The 18,147-nt window shown below is 43.5% G+C and overlaps 1 protein-coding gene across 1 annotated transcript in view; it reads left to right on the top strand.

The window, feature by feature from the left end:
* The first annotated feature begins 17 nt into the window (after positions 1-17).
* Positions 18-18,147, top strand: part of magi3a (membrane associated guanylate kinase, WW and PDZ domain containing 3a) — a 120,311-nt gene continuing 102,181 nt past the window's right edge. Inside the window, 1 exon segment of the mRNA XM_056385677.1 lies at positions 18-2,084. Coding sequence (XP_056241652.1) covers positions 1,778-2,084 — 307 coding nt within the window. The 5' untranslated portion in view covers positions 18-1,777.

Here is an 18,147-nt window from a genome sequence, read left to right as displayed (position 1 = left end):
ACATATGAAAAAGCTCCTTTCAGTTTGTTTAGTGACCTTGATGGGAAGTTTGGGTGGAGAGCAAACCATCCATTCAAAAATAAAAATAACACGCAGGAGCAAAAAGTAAAAACACATTGAAAACAAATCAAAATAGGTAAAACCAATATATATAAGATGATAAAAAAAATTCAGATCCTGATTTAATTATTGTATTTAAGGTTTATTTCACCAGTTTGGGCATCTTTGTGTTGTAAGTGCATTTTAGGAATGAGATTGAATAGTACCACAGTGGCATCAGTGTTAATGAAAGGTGCTCGCAACGAGGTGCCATGCCTCTCACTATTAATCACCACAAGGAGGCAGTATTGCGCAAGAAATCGCCTCCAAAATGTAATCTCCGCCTCAGACCTGAGAACCGGACAGGCTGCAGTTCTCCAGGCAAATTTTGTGGATTTGAAACTCCTCAATAATCAAACGAAAGTCACAGTTTATTGCACTGGGAACACACAGGAACGGGCTGAAATATCATCAGACCGACCGGACACAAAGCTCGACTACCCCGAACTCACAAACAGGCATTTCCCACGTGAAAATATGCGTCCCAGTGCTGGAACTCCGCCTCCCTAAACACACCATGGAAACATAATCTAGCGCTTCCCAATCGACTGGAGACCCGCCTCTTCCCCGTCGCCATTGGTTGAGTTGAGAGGCTCTAGGACCTTCCCCCAGCCTCTGATTGGCCAGAATCCCCTGCAACTCAGGAAAGCAACACGGAAAAAGATGGAAAAAAAAAAAGTTATGGAGTGAAGCCTAATCGGATCACGACTGTTGCATGCTGCTGCTGCGTAGTTTTTTTAGTGGGAAAAAATTCCCTCACATTGCCTCCGGAGAAGCAGAGGAGGAAGCAGAGCGCGCAACAACTAAGAAGAAGGAGCTAGCAGGGGTCTCATTGTTTTGGAAAGGATCAGACGCCCGCCCGGTTCTCAAGAGGAGAGTCAGGTAGGCTATGTTTTTCCGTTTCCAAGGACTGCCTTGCTGATGTCACGGCGGAGGAGGGCAGGAGTGGAGGACAGGTGCGCAGAGTAAAGTTACCTCTCCATGGGCTTTTGGATGTTGAACTGTCGCGCAGCAGGAGTATTACACAACAGCTGATGAATCTTTTTGGGAATCAGAAGTTTTTCAGCGTTTGTTGAAACTCTTTTTCTGGGCCGTGTTATATATTTGGCTGGCGAATTTTTTTTTGTTTGTTTTGAAATCTTAAGTGGAATATATTTTTACTCCACGCTTTTGGAAAAAGTGACAGCCTCTGGTGCGCACAAACTGCAAGGTTCACAGGATCCCTGCTGCTTTATAATATCGTGACTTAACGGCGTGGAGGAAGCTGCTATTGTTTCTTTTTTGGGGTTTTTTTTTTTTTTTGGAGTGCACATAGCTGTGAACTGGGGTGTGGGATCGAGACGCCCCAGCATCAGAACCACCACTTTCCGCTTCAATGCGACACTGACGCAGCTGGTCTCGCATCCCAGTCGCAGACAGGTGATGCTCGAGTAATTCAATGGAAGGATTGATCGTCAACTGAGGGAGTTTGATCTGAGAAAGACAGAAAGAAATAAAGAAATAAAGACTTGTTTTTTTTTCCTTGGAATGGAATACAACACAAGAAAGCAGCCTCAACTTCTCTAATCTGCAATGATTTTTCCGTGCGTCATTGCGTCTTAGTGCTCGGAAGCGGTGTCTTGCGCTGAAGGACAATCGTTCTTGGACTTGCTGTCAGGTTTTCAGGAGCTACTAAACAATGTCCAAGACACTGAAAAAGAAGAAGCACTGGTCCACCAAAGTGCAGGAGTGCACCGTGTCGTGGGGAGGTTCCGGGGAGTTGGTCACGGTAATTGAGGTGAGAGGCGGCGCGGAGCTGGGAGAGTTCCCGTACCTCGGACACATAGTTTCGGAGGCGATGGTTTGTCACGCCGGTAGGTTTCCCGGCAGCGCGGACGTGCTGCTGGAGGTGAACGGCACTCCGGTGAGCGGACTCACCAACCGAGACACGCTGGCTGTCATCCGCCACTTTCGGGAGCCCATCCGCCTGAAGACTGTGAAACCAGGTGTGTGCCCATCCTCCTTTACAATAACAATGAACACCCCACCCACCACCACCACCACCCCACACACACACACACACACACACACACACACACCCAACATGACAAGTGTGTGAAATGCTTTAAAGTGGTTTGTTAAAGCAGAGAAACCTGAATATTGAGAGGTTTTTAGGGTCAGGTGGGGCTAGTATCATCAATAAATAAGAGGAACTTGGGTGTTCAGCCTCACAGCTGAGCCCCTTTTTGCCTGTAGTGCACGGTGTGTAAGGCTCAGGTGTGTGTGTGTGTGTGTATATATTTAGAAGCAAGTCTATGGGTCATTTTTTTTGTATGTTCAGCCGTCATAAGCATATCTAAAGTGCATGTTAGCATGCCTCCTTTTCATTCATGTGGAGACATACAATTTTCTACTACTGCTTTTGCTGCAGTCCAATCCTGCCAAACAACATAAGTGATGAGCATGCTGTGTTTAAGCACGCTTGTTCACAGTGCCCAGATGTGTGTGTGTGTGTGTGTGTGTGTGTGTGTGTTTGTGCACTACAGCATAAACCATGAATGGTCAATAAGCTTGCAGCCCTTTGTCTGAACTCAGCATGCATTGCACAAGTCTTGCCTGTCCTATTCTCCAGCTCGTGTGTAGCACAGTAACACACTCATATAGTCATCATCACATGCACACACACAAACACACACACACTCACACACGGCTTTTTAAAGTCATTGTAATTCTCTGTCCGTGAGCTCAGCTGAAAGCTTATTGATTGGATTTATGTGTCTGTAATTACCTGACTTATGAGCAATTAGTTTGTACTTCTTTATGGCTCACAGTCATGCCTAATGAATGTGTTCAATGTGGCAAAACATACTGACAGTCAAACTCTGCCAGTCACGTGGGACATAAAGGTTGTGTGCGTGTATGTTTATGTGGATGGATGAATTTGATAGAGTCACCGCTGAGTGTGGCACTTTGCAAATACTTAGCAGGGATTTGTTAATGGTCCCCTTGCCAGCTTAGACCGTGTCAGTCCACTTGCAGCACTGAGCTGAGTCCAAGTCTAATTGAATCAATTAGGCCTATCCTTAAATCCCCAGGATGCTGTGCGAGCCGGGAGACACGGTTTGACACCTTGACTGTCGGGCGTCATCTTTCTTTCTCTCTGTAGGTAAACCCGTTGATTAGGGTTAAGACAGGTGATTGAAATCAAATCACAGTGTTAATAAGATTCATTTTAAGTATTGGTGTTCAACGCAATGAGATCCAGTGTTACGCGTCACATGCGAATAAAACAAAAATGTTACAGGAAATGTAATCTATCTAGACATTAGCATCCAGTTTGTTAAAGGTGCATTACGTCACTCACTCCATCTCAAGCTTTTCTAACATTTTCTCTTGACCTTGTGTTATGTAATGTTAGCTGTGTGTTAAGTGATGCTCCAGCTACACTTGGACGTTTGTAGGCTGCTTCACTGTAGGTCCCTCACGGGGGCTCACTGTGTGTTTATGTCTTTGCCCCCCCCCCCCCCCCCCCCCCCCCCCCCCCCATGATTAATTCATGCTTCATCTATCATTGATGGCTTCTCCATACCAGGATCGGATGTTAGCCGACCGCCGTGGATGTAAACTTTATGTATCTCCTCCAGACTGCAATGTTTGGGAGTGGGGATAAATTGCTATAGTACTCATTAGAGGAGTTTGGGGTTAATTTTAGGTGAATGTTAAGAGTTTTTGCATCTGTTTCCAACAAAAAAAAAAAAACAAGAAAAACCCAGTGTTGCTTGGGTGCCTTGTGTTTGCAAAACATTAGCCTGAAAGAGAAGCATTTCCATCATTTCCTGGACTGGAAGGTTTCCCCTTCTTTCCTCACTGCCCAGTTTGTCTTTACTTTATCCCCCCCCCACCCCCCTCAGCTGACTATGCCTTATCATCACGTCTGGTATTTTCTTCCCTTCCTCCCAAACCCCTTCTATCACCAATATCCTCTGTATTTCCTCTTTTCTCCCTCCATCCATATTATGCTCTTAGTAAAGCTAACAAATCTTTAAGGATTTGCAGCGCACCTGCAGCTTCTAAATCAAACATGATTTTGCACCTTCACTATACAGCTGTGACCTCTTGACACCTCCTCTGCACAGTTGGCACAGAGAACAGAAGTTTGTCTCGGGAGTGGTCCTCCGGCCCCCAGCCCAGCCCGTGCGCCTCAGTATACAGCTCCCATCCTGTGAGAAGAGCACGGCAATAGGCAGAATAACCTTGAGGAGAAGATTGAGAGTAGAGGTGTAGCGATCACAGATACCTATTGCAGCTATTGCAGAGACTTGTGAGTGCGCAGCTCATTGATTAATGCTGTAAACAGGCTTAGATCAGCTTGTTTTGTTTTTTTTGCCTCATGGAGCTTAATGGATGGACCATTTAGCTCTCAGGTCCTAGAGCACCCTTGATTCACAAATCAGGTCTGTAATGGAAACTGAGAAATAGGTTTTTTCAATAAAAGGTTTTCTCTTCCTCATTCAAAGTCTGAAGGATATCTAATGGTAATAATACTGAGATGACCAAGGTTCGCATTTTACAGTGCTACCCCAGAGATTACAGATGACATCAGAGCGTAGTATATAAATGCGGTTAAGGGGGCAAGGGCGAGATGGAGGAAGCACTTTATCACGGGCCAGACTGTTTAAGGGGGTGTTAAGTGTTGTTCTGTGTAAACTGAAAGAATTATTCACTTTCTTATTCTTAAAAAAACCTTATGGTAAATGAACTTCAGTGCTCCACAATATGAGCTAAAGCAGCATCATGACATTATCAACTTAGAATATAATATGTTGTTATTAATACAAATTATAATGCCATTATTTATTAAAGTAAGGCAGTGATTCGGTGTCAAATCTTGGGTGACAAAGGATGGATGGATGTCAACTAAAGGAAATGTTTATAGATATTTTTTCTGTATTAACTATTTTTTTATCTAAAAGATGAGTCTTCCAGCTACAGAGGAGCACTTTTATTTTGAACGTATATGCAGGTACATGGCACTTACGCTATACCTCTGGTTTCTGGTGAGAAATGAACTACAATAATGATAATAATAATATGTAATTTCATACAATCACATTCCACTTAATACCCAAGGAGAAGTGCTAAAAATGAGCAGCTATCAGTCTTTTTAAAAAAATTTTTTTTTGCTGTTTTTCATTTAGTAAAAGAGAACTATGAATCACTTAAGTACCGGAGATATCTCAGCTGGGGCTTTTATTCTGATATGCACACTAATTCACAGAATTCATATGGAGTTTTTAATTGACGTCTTGGACCTAATAGATGCTTTTTCAAGCATGTAGTCCTTTTTTTATTACTAGAGATTAGAAAAGATGCCATAAGGAACCCTCCTAACAATAAGATGTGTGAGATAACTGCAGTGCTTCTTTATTCCACCTTTTAAACTTTGCTCAACAGAGACAAACTTGGATCCTCTTACACTGTCATACATAACCAACCTGTGATGCTCAGTGCTTCGCTTCCCCGGAGTTACTTTCTGATGAAGTGATGTGCCTACATTCACACTCTCCGTAGTGTTTGGTAATTTATATGACACTACTTTTTCCCATAATCCCTTTAGACAACCACCTGAGAGTGTGCCTGAGCTTGTTGCATCCAGTTGTGGTTTACACATGTGGTTGGACCGAGCAGATGAAGAAAGTCACACCTGTATTCAAAATAATCAGGTGTTTCGGGCTGCACCTAATTATTTTCATTGTCTAACAATCTGCGTATTAATGGATTGTTTTGCCTGGAAAAAAAATCTGAAAATTGTAAAAAAAACAAGCAAAAAAAAAAAAAAAACTAAAAAAACAACAACAGCACAAAACACAAAGATATTCAGTTTACTGTAATGTATGACAAAGCAAAGCATTAAATCCTTAACCACCCAACCTTAACACCATGTGGTAATTTGCTACCATTTTCTCTTCAAAACGGCCAATCTCAGTTTTTTTTCTGTCTGTCTCAGTGGTGGTGTCATAGTGAGGTTAACACTTCATACGTTTGCCATCAGCAGCGCAGCAGAGCAATAAGCGCACAGCCTGTGTTAATGTGGTTCCCCCCACGGAGCGTTCAAGGCCTCTATGACTAAGCTGCTCTGAACCAGCTGAGCGGAGCTGCCAGGATCTCTCTGGCTCTGTGGCTCCTTCTCCCCACGGTAAATATTACTTCTGTTCCTCTCGCTGCCTTTGTTCCTCTGTCTGCATTTACATGGAAGCCCTGGTTCGTCTGAGAATTTACCTCGTAAAGAAGGTGAAAATTTCGCCGTAACCAGACAGTTTATAGGCCCCAGAGTCCGGTCCTTTCTCTTTACACTTTTGAGTGCATGAAAAACCAAAATGTCCATGAGCGAAACTTCACATTTGCCACAATGTTGTAGTTAGTCCTTTGTTCCTCCTCTCACGTCGTGCTCCTCCTGCATCTCTGAACATGGAGGCCATTCAGTATTCCAAGTGCAAGTGGAGCTTCGCTGGCACCCTTCTCCTCTCTGCTGTCTCTGCTGCATCCTATTTTCTTTGCAGGCGTGTGCATGTGTAAGTATATGCATATCGCAGCTGTACCCCTGATGTGACATCCACCCATCGTCCCCTCCCACTGGCTGCTCTCCCGGCTCATTCCCCAAACCTGTCACACTTCCCCGCCCCGGCCCGCCAGTCAGCGGTGAGGGACGACGGTGCGAGCGGATGGGCATGGTGAAGCCACCCCCCCCCCCAGGAGGCAGCAGCTGCTCTGAATACCGAAAACACACCTCCTCTGCTCTTCTTTTTCATCCGTCCATCCCTCCCTCACAACCCTCACACATTCCTAGTCCACTCCCTCTGTCTAACAGTTTACCCGTTTGCTATCTTGCTTTACTTTCCTCCTTTTCCTGCAGTGCAAGTCGGTCCAGTGAAAGAAAGAAATGAAATGATGGAAGAGGAACACTGACAGTTTGCTCATTTAAGGGCTCCTGCATCATATTTACAGCCTTGGAACCATCTGCGAACATCAGAGCTACCCAAACCTTCCCCAGATGTTTAGTGACATGCGCATCCTTCTTCATTCTACCTTGCTAACACCGTCCGTAGAGCCGCATTGCGGTAATGAACAGGCCAGCAACAGAGATAGCATTTTCCATATGAGCCATGCCTCTCACTGGCAGGCACCATGACTTGGCAGGTATGTTTAAAAGCAGCGGAGATGAGCGTGCGTGTGCTGATTCACCAAGACTGCCTTTCTTTCTACTCACTGAGTGGTCGTGCTGTGATGTCAGCAGCAGCAGTGTCTGCAGGTTGCTGCCGGTGGAAATGGATGTTGTCGTTTAGAGATGTGCACACACACATGCACACACATGCACACACACTCTTCTTCAGACTCTCTTGCCCTCCTTTCCTCAGCTTGACTCCTAATTGGTCTCTCTCCAGCAGCTAGCCATCCCTGCAGCTGTTTATCTCTTTTGAGATAAGGTGAGGTCAGCTTCTAAACAGTGAATATACATTACAGAGACCAGAATCTGGCACCCCCTATGTCATGAGGAATGATAACCTCCAGTGCTGCGGTATATGAACACAGCTCACCTTTTTTTTTTCATTTCTCCAGGTTTTACAGGAAAATACACATTTAAAGTTACAATATGTAACTTTTCCACATGACCTGTTATATATATCTTTAAGTTGTGCTCCTACATTATCCCAAATGTTTTCAGCAATCCTCAAACCGAGAGAAATACATGATTTTATAACGGTCCGTTTCATTTGGTCACCTGTCAGTGACATCAAATCCCCATATGCGCATGCGTCGGCATTGTGGTTGGCAGCCAGAAGCTCAAAATTTACTTTTTATCCAGTTTTAAGCCACATTTGTAAGATATACTTCTTACACTTTGGTCATTTTAAAGTCTCTATTTTAACCGGATGAAGGATTTTAGTCATCAGACATATGAATCTTTAATAAGTAAATGTTAGGCAGCTCAGCTCCCAGCCCCTCCAAGACATCCTGTGTCCACTGAGATGCGTGGTTAAAACACAGATTTTTAAAGTGAAACTGCTTTACTCATTGTTTCTACGGGTTTTGTCCCCTGGTCCGTTTGTTATGGAGAGGAGGTGACCTCTGTGGATAATTCGGCTGCTGGTAAAAACCTCCTGAACTACTGGATCATAAGTTATCAAAAAAACAATCAAAACAAAGGTTAGCAGCAGTCTCAGCTCCCAGCCCCTCCCTGTGTCCTGTGTCCACCATACGGTGTTGGCAAAACACTAATATGAAACTGCTTTATTCAGTGTTTTTAACTGTTATAATCCTCAGATCTATTTGTTTTGGAGGGGAGGACACCTCTGTGGATAATTTAGCTCTAGGTAAACGCCTCCTGAACGACAATCCCACGCTACTTCACTAAACGCCTTTTGTTTTCGTTTTGATTGACACATAGCGGCAGAAGTTACATATTAATAGAAGTTGAAACTGATTTTCACTGTGATTTTTTTATGTTTCCAAACTTATTACTGTTTATTGCTGCAAAAGCAGAATGATCATCACAGTGAGAAGTAAACAAGATATATATTTTTTAGTTTCCATTAAAAAAAATACAACCAATGATTATTATCCTCGTATTCTGTATGAAGTTAAATTAGAATAAGTCCTCTGGCTGTTGCATTAACCCATGTTAAACTTGTGAGAATGAGCATGTAAATCAGTTACTGGCAGAGCAATATTAATGCAGTTGTTCTGGTAAGTGTTACCTCGGGTTTTTCCCTCTTCTCATCCATTAACATTCTCATTACTTTGCTGCACTGACACCGACTTCCTGATAAAAAATGTTTGTGCTCCCAGCGTGAGAAAAAAAAACAAAAAAAAAACAGCAGGTGTTTGGGTTGGAGTGAGGTGCTATCGCACAAGTTGTTATGAAGATATGTGCTTTTAGCAAAAATTCACAAGCACCTGACCCTGATGTGTCTGAGGACAGATTGACAACAGGCTGATTATCTTAAGAAAATGTCCCTTTTGTTTTGCCATAAAGCTGCAAGCAGGGACTTGGATTCAAAAAAGGAAACAGGGATAGAATAATGGAAATGTTATGAATCAATACACAGGTGCATGTGCAGATAGAGGGATGGAGGGCATAGATTATCTGATAGTTGATTGAACTGAGTTCCTACCAGATGCACACTCGCTGCCCTCTGTGGAGAGCTTATTTGGGGACTTTGTTTCTGGTTGGGTCTGTATGAAACATCCCTGTGGTGTTGCTGCACAGGCAATAACTGGAACAGGGAGAAGAGGCAGCTGGCACATCGCTGTCTCCGAAATTTCCCTGAGACGGATTCTCTTTTGAAGGATGCATTGGATTTAAAGAGGGAGGGTAGGAGGAAAAAAATGATGAACAGGTTTAGAAGAAAAGAAAATGGGGTCAAAGAGGGAGGAGTGCAGACAAACACAGGAGGGAGAGGAAAGAATGAGAAGGAGCGAGAAGAAACAATAGGATTGGAGAGGTAGGAAGAGGATGAAGATGAGAGAGACCAATAATAATCTCAGGGCTGAAAACGCTTATGTTGACATTAATCACGATAATAGTATTGATTCTCTGATGTGACTGTCTGAAATGATTCTGCCGAGTGTTCATCAAGCCCACACTTACTATCCCAGACTTACTGCTCAGTCAGTATTTCCAATCATGTCTGCGAGTAACCAGCCTGTGTGAGTTGACTGCATATGTGTGTGCAAGCATGCATGATAATGAAAAATTAAGTCACATCTGAATTGGTTTCCACTTCTGGTTGCCTTTGGAAGCCAAACACACTCACGGAGAAAGACAGCGCGCTTCCTTCTCTGTGCATTTGAAAGCTGCCAGGATATCATTTTTTTTTCTTATATTTCATCAAGGAGGATGTAGAGGTAGTGCTGTTTTGACTTTCTTGGATTCATTCTTTCCATAGATCTCCGGAGTTTATTCAGGAGGGTAATGATAAGACTGAGACAGATTGCCTGTCTGTGTAGTGTGGACTTGTGCATACCTCTGTTCCCCCAGTTGGGATCTTTCTTTACACACTGGGTAATAAATCAGTTGAGAAGACTTAATCTCCACAGTTGTGTCTCTTGGTTGGCTGTGGTACTTGTGGACTTGGCCACGCGCCCGTGCTGATGGGCCTTCGTCAATACTCAATCTGCCAGCGCAGCCCACTGAACTGTTTAGTCGTGGTACTGCTGCACCTCAAAGAATCAATTTTCGGCCCTTTTTTTTCCTTTTTCTTTTCTTTTTTTTTTGCGCATGCCTGTGACAACATCTCATATCAAACTGATGTAAAGCCCACCTCCCTCACAGTAACCACCTACTCAGGCAGCTGCTGCTGTGGCCCCATCTGCTCTCAGAGATGGTGTTTCTGCCAAACCTCTGCATGAGAGTGTTTCATGTCTGACCACTGAAGCTCCCTCATTCCCTTTTTTTTCTATCTTCCTTTGTCCTGCTAAAGAATAAAATGAAAACCCTGCCACCATATGTTTAAAGGTCCCATATTTTACATTCTTCCAGTGTTTTATTTGAAGTGTTGACATCCCTGAAAAGATACCATCTTTTACCAGTATATTTTAACATCTCCTTTCTTATGCTTGTCTCTGGAGGTCTAGCAAGAATAAGGTGTTTTGAAATGGTCTTTGAGCCTCTCTTCTCTGTTGTTTCACAAAAATATAAACCTTAGCCACTAGCCTCTAATATTACACCATCTATACAACACGGGACCTTTAAAGCTGTTTAAAGTAATTTTTTGGGCTTTTTTGCCTTTAATGGACAGGACAGTAGAGAGACAGGAAATGGGGAGGCAGAGAGAAGGGGAATGACATGCAGGAAAGGGCCGTCCGATGCGGGAGTCGAACCGGGGGCCAGCTGCAGCGAGGACTATAGCCTCTATATATGGGGTGCCTGCGTAACCCACTGCACTATCAACGCCCCCTTTAAAGCTGTTTAGACATGGACAGACAAACAGCATTTTAAGATAAATAGCTACACAGATGGAAAATAAAGTCAATTTGAAGATGCATTTTGTCCTGATGTGGGACGTGGGAGGCAGCCATTTTCTCACCATGCCATTAATGCATGGTGTGTACTCCTTCCTCCCTCTGTGGTGAGATGTCATGCTCTGTGGAGATGAGGTTCCCTGAGTGTCCTCATTAGAATTCATTGATGTCAGGATCTTCAGCCCGGCCAATTTAGCTTGCTTTGCTCCTTAGCTTCCCTAACAGGTTATTGATCGGGTCCAATCTCATCTTTGTTAAGTCAGGCGACACATCCGGAGCCGCCGCGTGCGCCCAAGGGCCCGGTCTTTATGAAAAGTCGAGGACACCAGGAGGACGTCTTGCTTGCTTACAGTGTATTTTGACTCACAGCTCTTATTCATGATATTTTGCCTTTGCAGAGGGTGCTGGTGGTGTGCTCTCACTGACCGCTGATTGTATCCGTTTTGACAGCCTGCCTTCTCAGTATTCAGCTCATGGAGGCTTTTTTCTTATTTTCTGCTAACAAGCCAATCCCAGGAAACAAATTGCAGAATATTTTCTGCCCCTGACATGAAAAGAGAACTGTCTGCACTTGTGAGTGTGTGTGTTTGGTTATCAGGTGTTTTGGCTTGTGTTTCTCTTTTATAGGCCAAAACACACACACACACACACACACACACACACACACACACACACACACACACAGTGACAAATTTGCCCCCAGGCATTGGCGGCAGCAGACCCGTCGCCAACTCTCTTGAGGTCTTGGAGCAAATTGACTCAAGAGATCACATGCATATTACTCACTGTTTAAAGTAAGCAGAGGGACGTGTCTCTCTGCAATCCTGACGTTGCAGTGATGCAATCAGTGGAGTATCCACTAGGACCAGTCATTCAAGCCTGCCACACAATAGCAAAGGCAGATTGTTTGAATAGCTGTCAGATATGTTGCCTCTGTCCTGTCCTTTTAAGCACAGAGGCTTTCTGTCTGGCCTGCTTTTGTAGAGTGGAGTCTCCCCACCTGCTTCAGGGGTAAAGACCAGGTCATGTCGTATATATTTAGGGCAGCAGCTCTTGTATATTTCCCATCACCCTTTGACCCTAACACACCCTGTAATAAGCGCGCTACAACTGGCAGAAAAAGCTCTGCATATTTGCGTTTCCTGTCCTCATGATCACCTTCAGCGGTGTGTTGTTGTCACAGTGTTATTCTGGCGTGTGATGTTTGCTGAATAAAGATTGTCATTGGTTTTGGCTCCGTCAGCTGTTGTCTTTCATTTTTTTTTCAGTCAGAACAGTTAGTTCAGTCAAACCGTCCCATCTCTGGAAAATGTGTTACTCCAGCAGCACATGTTTCTAAAGCGTCTGTGCGGATGATGATGTTGTGACAGCTTTATTACATAATGAGTTGAAACTGGTAATGATGACATGGTTTGAAACATTTCCCTGATATCTGTCTGACAAATAACTCCATTGTTGGTGCACGTACCTGCAGGAGGGCTTGGGTGTTTATCTGGGAATGGCGATCATGTGTGGAATGCAGTTATTTCGGATCCGTTGAGTGTAGTGTGAAGTTCCACCGGTGTATTGTTACCAACAGGTGCTTGTTCTGGCAGAAATTTTACATTGTTTCCATGTCGCCTCTCCCTCTCCCTGCAGGGAGATCACGGTGAAAAAACCTTTACTTTAAGAAGGCAGTTGCTTCTGTCATCAAGTCATTTTTCTTTTAGATCTCAGCTGGGCCTGGTTGCACAAACACCTTAAGCTTTCTACTTAAGTATGACATTTAAGGTTTCATAAGGGAGTCACTTAAAGGTTTGTTAAGGAAAAAGGTTGGGGCATTTGCAGCAGTGAAAGAGATTTGCAGCAGTGAAAGAGATTTTACAGCGGTAAAATTTGACCGTTTCCATTGAGACCACTGACTTGCTGCTATTATCACTTGTGATACCTTTTTATTACTTTTGGGAAGCCGGTAACAGTAAAGACTTGCACTGCTTTTTCCCTCACTTTAATCACTAAGGTATTTTATGCAACGGTTGAACTGATTTTAAGTATAAAACTAAGATGAGGAGAAAACCTTAAACACTTCAGTGAACATTTGAAGGCAACCTTAAGGAGAAGACTTGAGGTCGTTTTGTACAATTGGTTTTATTAACCCTAAGTTAAAGAAAATCTTAACTTAAGATGTTTTGTGCAACTAGGCCTAGGCCTTTATCTTATTTGTTTCCTGTTTATATAGAATACGCTTCACTCCCTAGAATACCCGCATTGTAACAGTTAGAATGGCACAGAGGAGGATCAGTACCACAAATATAACCACAGAAGCAAATTAAGTACATTCATTCATTCATTTTCTACCGCTTATCCTCTAGTAGGGTCGCGGGGGGGCTGGAGCCTATCCCAGCATCTTTTCGGGCGAGAGGCGGGGTACACCCTGGACAGGTCGCCAGTCCATTGCAGGGCAAACACATAGAGACAGACAACCATTCACACTCACAGCCACACCTATGGTCAATTTAGAGTATCCAATTAGCCTAGTCCCCATTTTGCATGTCTTTGGACTGCGGGAGGAAGCCGGAGTACCCGGAGAGAACCCACACTTGCACGGGGAGAACATGCAAACTCCACACAGAAAGATCCCACAGCCGAGCCGGGACTCGAACCTGGAACCTTCTTGCTGTGAGATACAGCTGTCCTTCATCCTGGCATGTGTCTGCATGTGTGTGTTTGCCTTTCTTTACTCCAATAAATCAAAACCGCATCAAGCATCATTCAAGGCCCATCATCTGTATGGCAGCCATTCATCATAATTGTGACACATGTCTTGTAAATGAAAAGAGGTTTCAAGGTGGTGCAGCATCCAGGTCTCTTAACCTTTAACCAATTCAAGTCAAGTTCACTGAAACATCTCTTCAGAAAAATCACTCACAAGTGGTTCTACTCCTTTCTGCCACTGGAGGAGGATTCACTCAGTAAACAGGAATGTGGTCCAGCTGGTGTTATTTTAATGTGGATGTACTGTACAACCTGTTTTCTTCCTCTCATTTGTAAAAAAAAAAAAAGAAAAAAAGTGTTGAAATATCTGAAACTGCTCTGAATGGCCTGCTGTTAACAGGCCATTTGGATTTAATCTTAAGCGTCTTTACACCACAGACTAATTATAAAACTGTAGGATGAATCTCAGCCCTTCAGAGACGCGATAACTGAGCAAAACGGCTCGACTTGGCTGAGGAAAAAGAGAAAACATGAGTAAAAGAACTGGCAAATCTTTGAATTAAAAGGTCTAAAAATTTGGCTCTGGAAAAGGGGAGTTGCCTTTAGCTAGTCCTGGGAGGGCCGGCTGCCAGGCTCTCCCTGCTTTCATGATATCAGGCTTCCTCTCAACTGGTCCAGGACTTAGAGGAGCTGTTATGGGATGGCATTGCTGCTGTCTGCGTGCCCAGGCTGCCTAAGAGCCTGTGTGTCAGGGGGCTCCTTAGGAGCTGGTAGAGGAGCACAACTCACACTGATTCAACACTTCTGTTTGCAGGCGCCACAGCGAGGTTGAGAAGTAAACACACACATGCAGACTTGGGTGGCTTGGCTTGGGTGCCCGGCGCATGCACACGTACGCACTCGACCGCACATACGCACAAATGATGAATAAAGTTCAGATTCTTCCTGACAGCCGCCCACTCGTCTGTTGACCTGTGTGACCCCTCACAACGGTTAAGCACACGGTGGCTCTCGAGTCGACATATGGGAGCGAGAAGAAATAGATCCTCTCGTCATGAAGCATGCAGACTGTCTTGTTTTCAGTGCTTTGATCACAGTGTGCAGTGTGTGTTTTTTATGCCAGTGTATGTCAGGGCTCGGTGCTTGCTTTGCAAATATAACTTACTGGCGTCTGTGAAATGAAGTTGTTTCCTCTCTAAGATTCAAATGGGGCAGAAAATCATCTACTATGTTTTGTTTTTTTGTTTTTTTGCCGAGTTATCTCTCAGCGTAGATTGATGTAGCACAGTGATGATTACGAGACACTCTCTTGGCAGTGTCAGTTTTGAGGTTTGGTTGTGCTGTAAAAGTTATCATCTTAGGCATGTCATCAAATTATGGCGTAATGGGACTCAATGATTCCGTTTTCTGCATCAGCTTCTTAGGATCTTAGCTCTTATTGCCTCCTTGTGTCTGTTCACTAAGTTGCAACTAGCGGGTGCAACTATACTGGTATTGACGATAACTGTGATACTGAAAAAGTGAAATATTACATCATAATATTAAGAAATACACTAGGGCACGGTTTTGCCACTGATTTCCCGATTGGATTCAATATCGATTCAGTTAGAAATATTTCAGTTACAATGGCAACTTTGCTTGGATATGAATGAGATTCCCAGAGAACTAATGCTACATATTGCTCCTCTAACCTGGTGCATTATTAAAAATATTAATGTTTATGTTATGAATGGACGAAGCAGTTACATTAATGCTCTTTTTAATTTAACAATGGCCAACAGTTTAGGCACAAAAGAGAGACAAAACACAAAATAAACTAATTAAAGAAGAATTTTACTGATAGCATTATTATCATTAGACGTATTAGTATTTTTAAAGTTGTTATAGCTATTACAATAATGTTATCTTAAATTCTCTTGGCCACTATAATTGTGTAGTGAAAACACCGTCACCATTGCAGCCACCATCAGCTTTGTTGATTCATCTTGCTGCCTGCCTTGTTCTGGCAGAAGGAAGACCTCTATTTTTACCCCAAGTGCACAGCAAAAGATCCCAAATCTAGCCAGCAAATATACACGCAACAGTAATACATTCTGCAAAATACAGATGTCAGAGATGAAAACCAAACAAAAGGAAAGCACTCAACACAAATACACAGTAATATTCGATACTGCAGCATCATCTTCTCTCTCCCTGCCACCTCAATGTCAGCCGAAACAAGATGATGGCTCCGCCAGTGGAGCCCTGCCACACACACACACACACACACACACACACACACACACACACACACACACACACACACACACACACACACACACACGCACACACACTGAGACTAACTCAGGGTGTGTTTGTGACTTAAAAGCTGCTGCGGTTTTCCAGCAATGCAGTTGATGACTTACTCACCTCTGTTGTGAGTCACACATCCACTGAATGGCAGCAGCTTGTGGATGAGAGGGATTCCTTTGTGACCATGAGACCACACCGACTTACAGGAACTTTTTTTACATCACTGGTGCTGTAATGTTGCTTCTTATGGGAGATGATCATTCAGTGGGTTACCACAACCCCAAAGAAAAAAGAAAAAAAGAAAGTATCCAGCAAATCACCAGCACAGACACATCAGAGTTAAAGGACAATACAATTGTTTTTTCATGTTCTGGCCCATTAACCACATTACTAACTAATGACTGCTTTTAAAGCACATTAATCATTTTCAGGCTGTTTTGCTTCATTCCAGGCAATCATTGGTTTTCATTCATTTCACTTCGGCATTAAAAACAGACTGTGGAGACTTTTTGGTTTTAATGGAAGTTAACTTTTTTTTTTTTTTTTTGCCTTTATTTATTTTAATTTCAAAGTAATATATTCATCATGTGGTGTTGAAGCCAGCTGAGAACAGGAACTTCAATATTTTGGTGGAAAATCAGAGACAAAAGACAAACAATTAGCATCATAGACATCCTGAAAAAGATGATATCAATTTGTTTGTTTGTTTTTTTTTTTCTTCTCTCCATTCAAAAGGTTTCCCTCAGTTTCTCGTGATTTTCCTGAAACGGATGCCATTAATGTCAAATGTATGCAACCTGTTAAAGTTAATGGTTTAAAGCAAGGAGGGAAACCATCAGCGTAGTCCTTAAATGGCGTATGCAGATGAGAGTTATAACAGTCTTAACAGGTCCTTGATACCTGTGTTTTCTCCTCCATCGCAGCCCTTCTGTTCTCATGGTGCTCTGTTTGTTCCAGCCATCTGTTTGTTTACTCTGATTTATTGTCCGTTTTATCTCGGCGCAACAGCGAGCGCTGCTGCTACGATATGCAAATATATGACCAGCTTTGTCTCCGGCAAATAACGGCGTGATCCCAAGTTCGCTTGAACGGCTGATGATCGGGAGTAGAAACGAGGCCTGGGAAAAGAGCACGACGGTTTGGACAAAACGGGCTGTTAAAGTCAGATTGGTTTTTTCTTGCTGTTTTCACTCAGGCCTTGATACTACCTTGCAATGGAGACACATTTAGCACTTATTCCTTGCAGATTTGGCCCTGGGCACTTTGACAAATGTAGCCACACTGAACTAGATAGAATTTAACATATAAACATACACTCAGACACACATGTAGCCTCATTTTTCCCCCAAAAAGCCTGCTGTTACTCAGCTAATGATCCTGCTCGGTGCCCGAGTCGTTTCTATTATTGGGATGTGCTCCTATTCATCCATCATTGGCTGCTTGGTGATGCAGGGTGGCAGGGCGCATAAGTGGCCCCGCACTCCCCTCCCCCCCCCCCCCCCCCCGACCCCCTTTCCCTCCCTTTTTTCTCTTTTTATCTCCTCTGTCCTTCTGTTTTCCTCCTGTTCATCTGTGGATGGTTTATGTGGGAGACTGGCTAAAGTAGAGCAGGCTTTATTCTCTTCCTCTGTGTGGGTTATAGTTCTAGCCTCAAAGGAAGGAGTTGTTGATAGGAAGGGGGCAATAGCCATAATGGAGTGCATGTAAACATCATGAAAAGATGTCATGTTCACTGAACCTACATGTGTTTTTCTTTATGTGAAATTAACCAAAGACTCGTCCCCTAAGTTGGACACAGAGACGCTCGCCAATAACAACGTGGAAGACATTCTTTGCATCATAGGGGAGCAGGTGCAGGGTAACGCATCACTTTACCTCCTCGGCCTCATGTAAAAACTCTTCAGTGCCTTTGTCTCCAGAGGGAGCCGTGCCTGTTAGCCTTGTACGTGAAACTTGTCGCACTAGTTTGTTGGTTTCGGGGGAGTTTCTGAGCAGCATTGTGTTTCCAACCAGGGCCTGTTTTTCCAGATTGAGGGATGTTGATGTTTGTCATCGCAGAGC

The sequence above is a fragment of the Seriola aureovittata genome, chromosome 9 (assembly GCF_021018895.1).
Source record: "Seriola aureovittata isolate HTS-2021-v1 ecotype China chromosome 9, ASM2101889v1, whole genome shotgun sequence".
Taxonomy (NCBI): domain Eukaryota; kingdom Metazoa; phylum Chordata; class Actinopteri; order Carangiformes; family Carangidae; genus Seriola; species Seriola aureovittata.
This window is presented reverse-complemented; position numbering and strand designations above follow the sequence as displayed.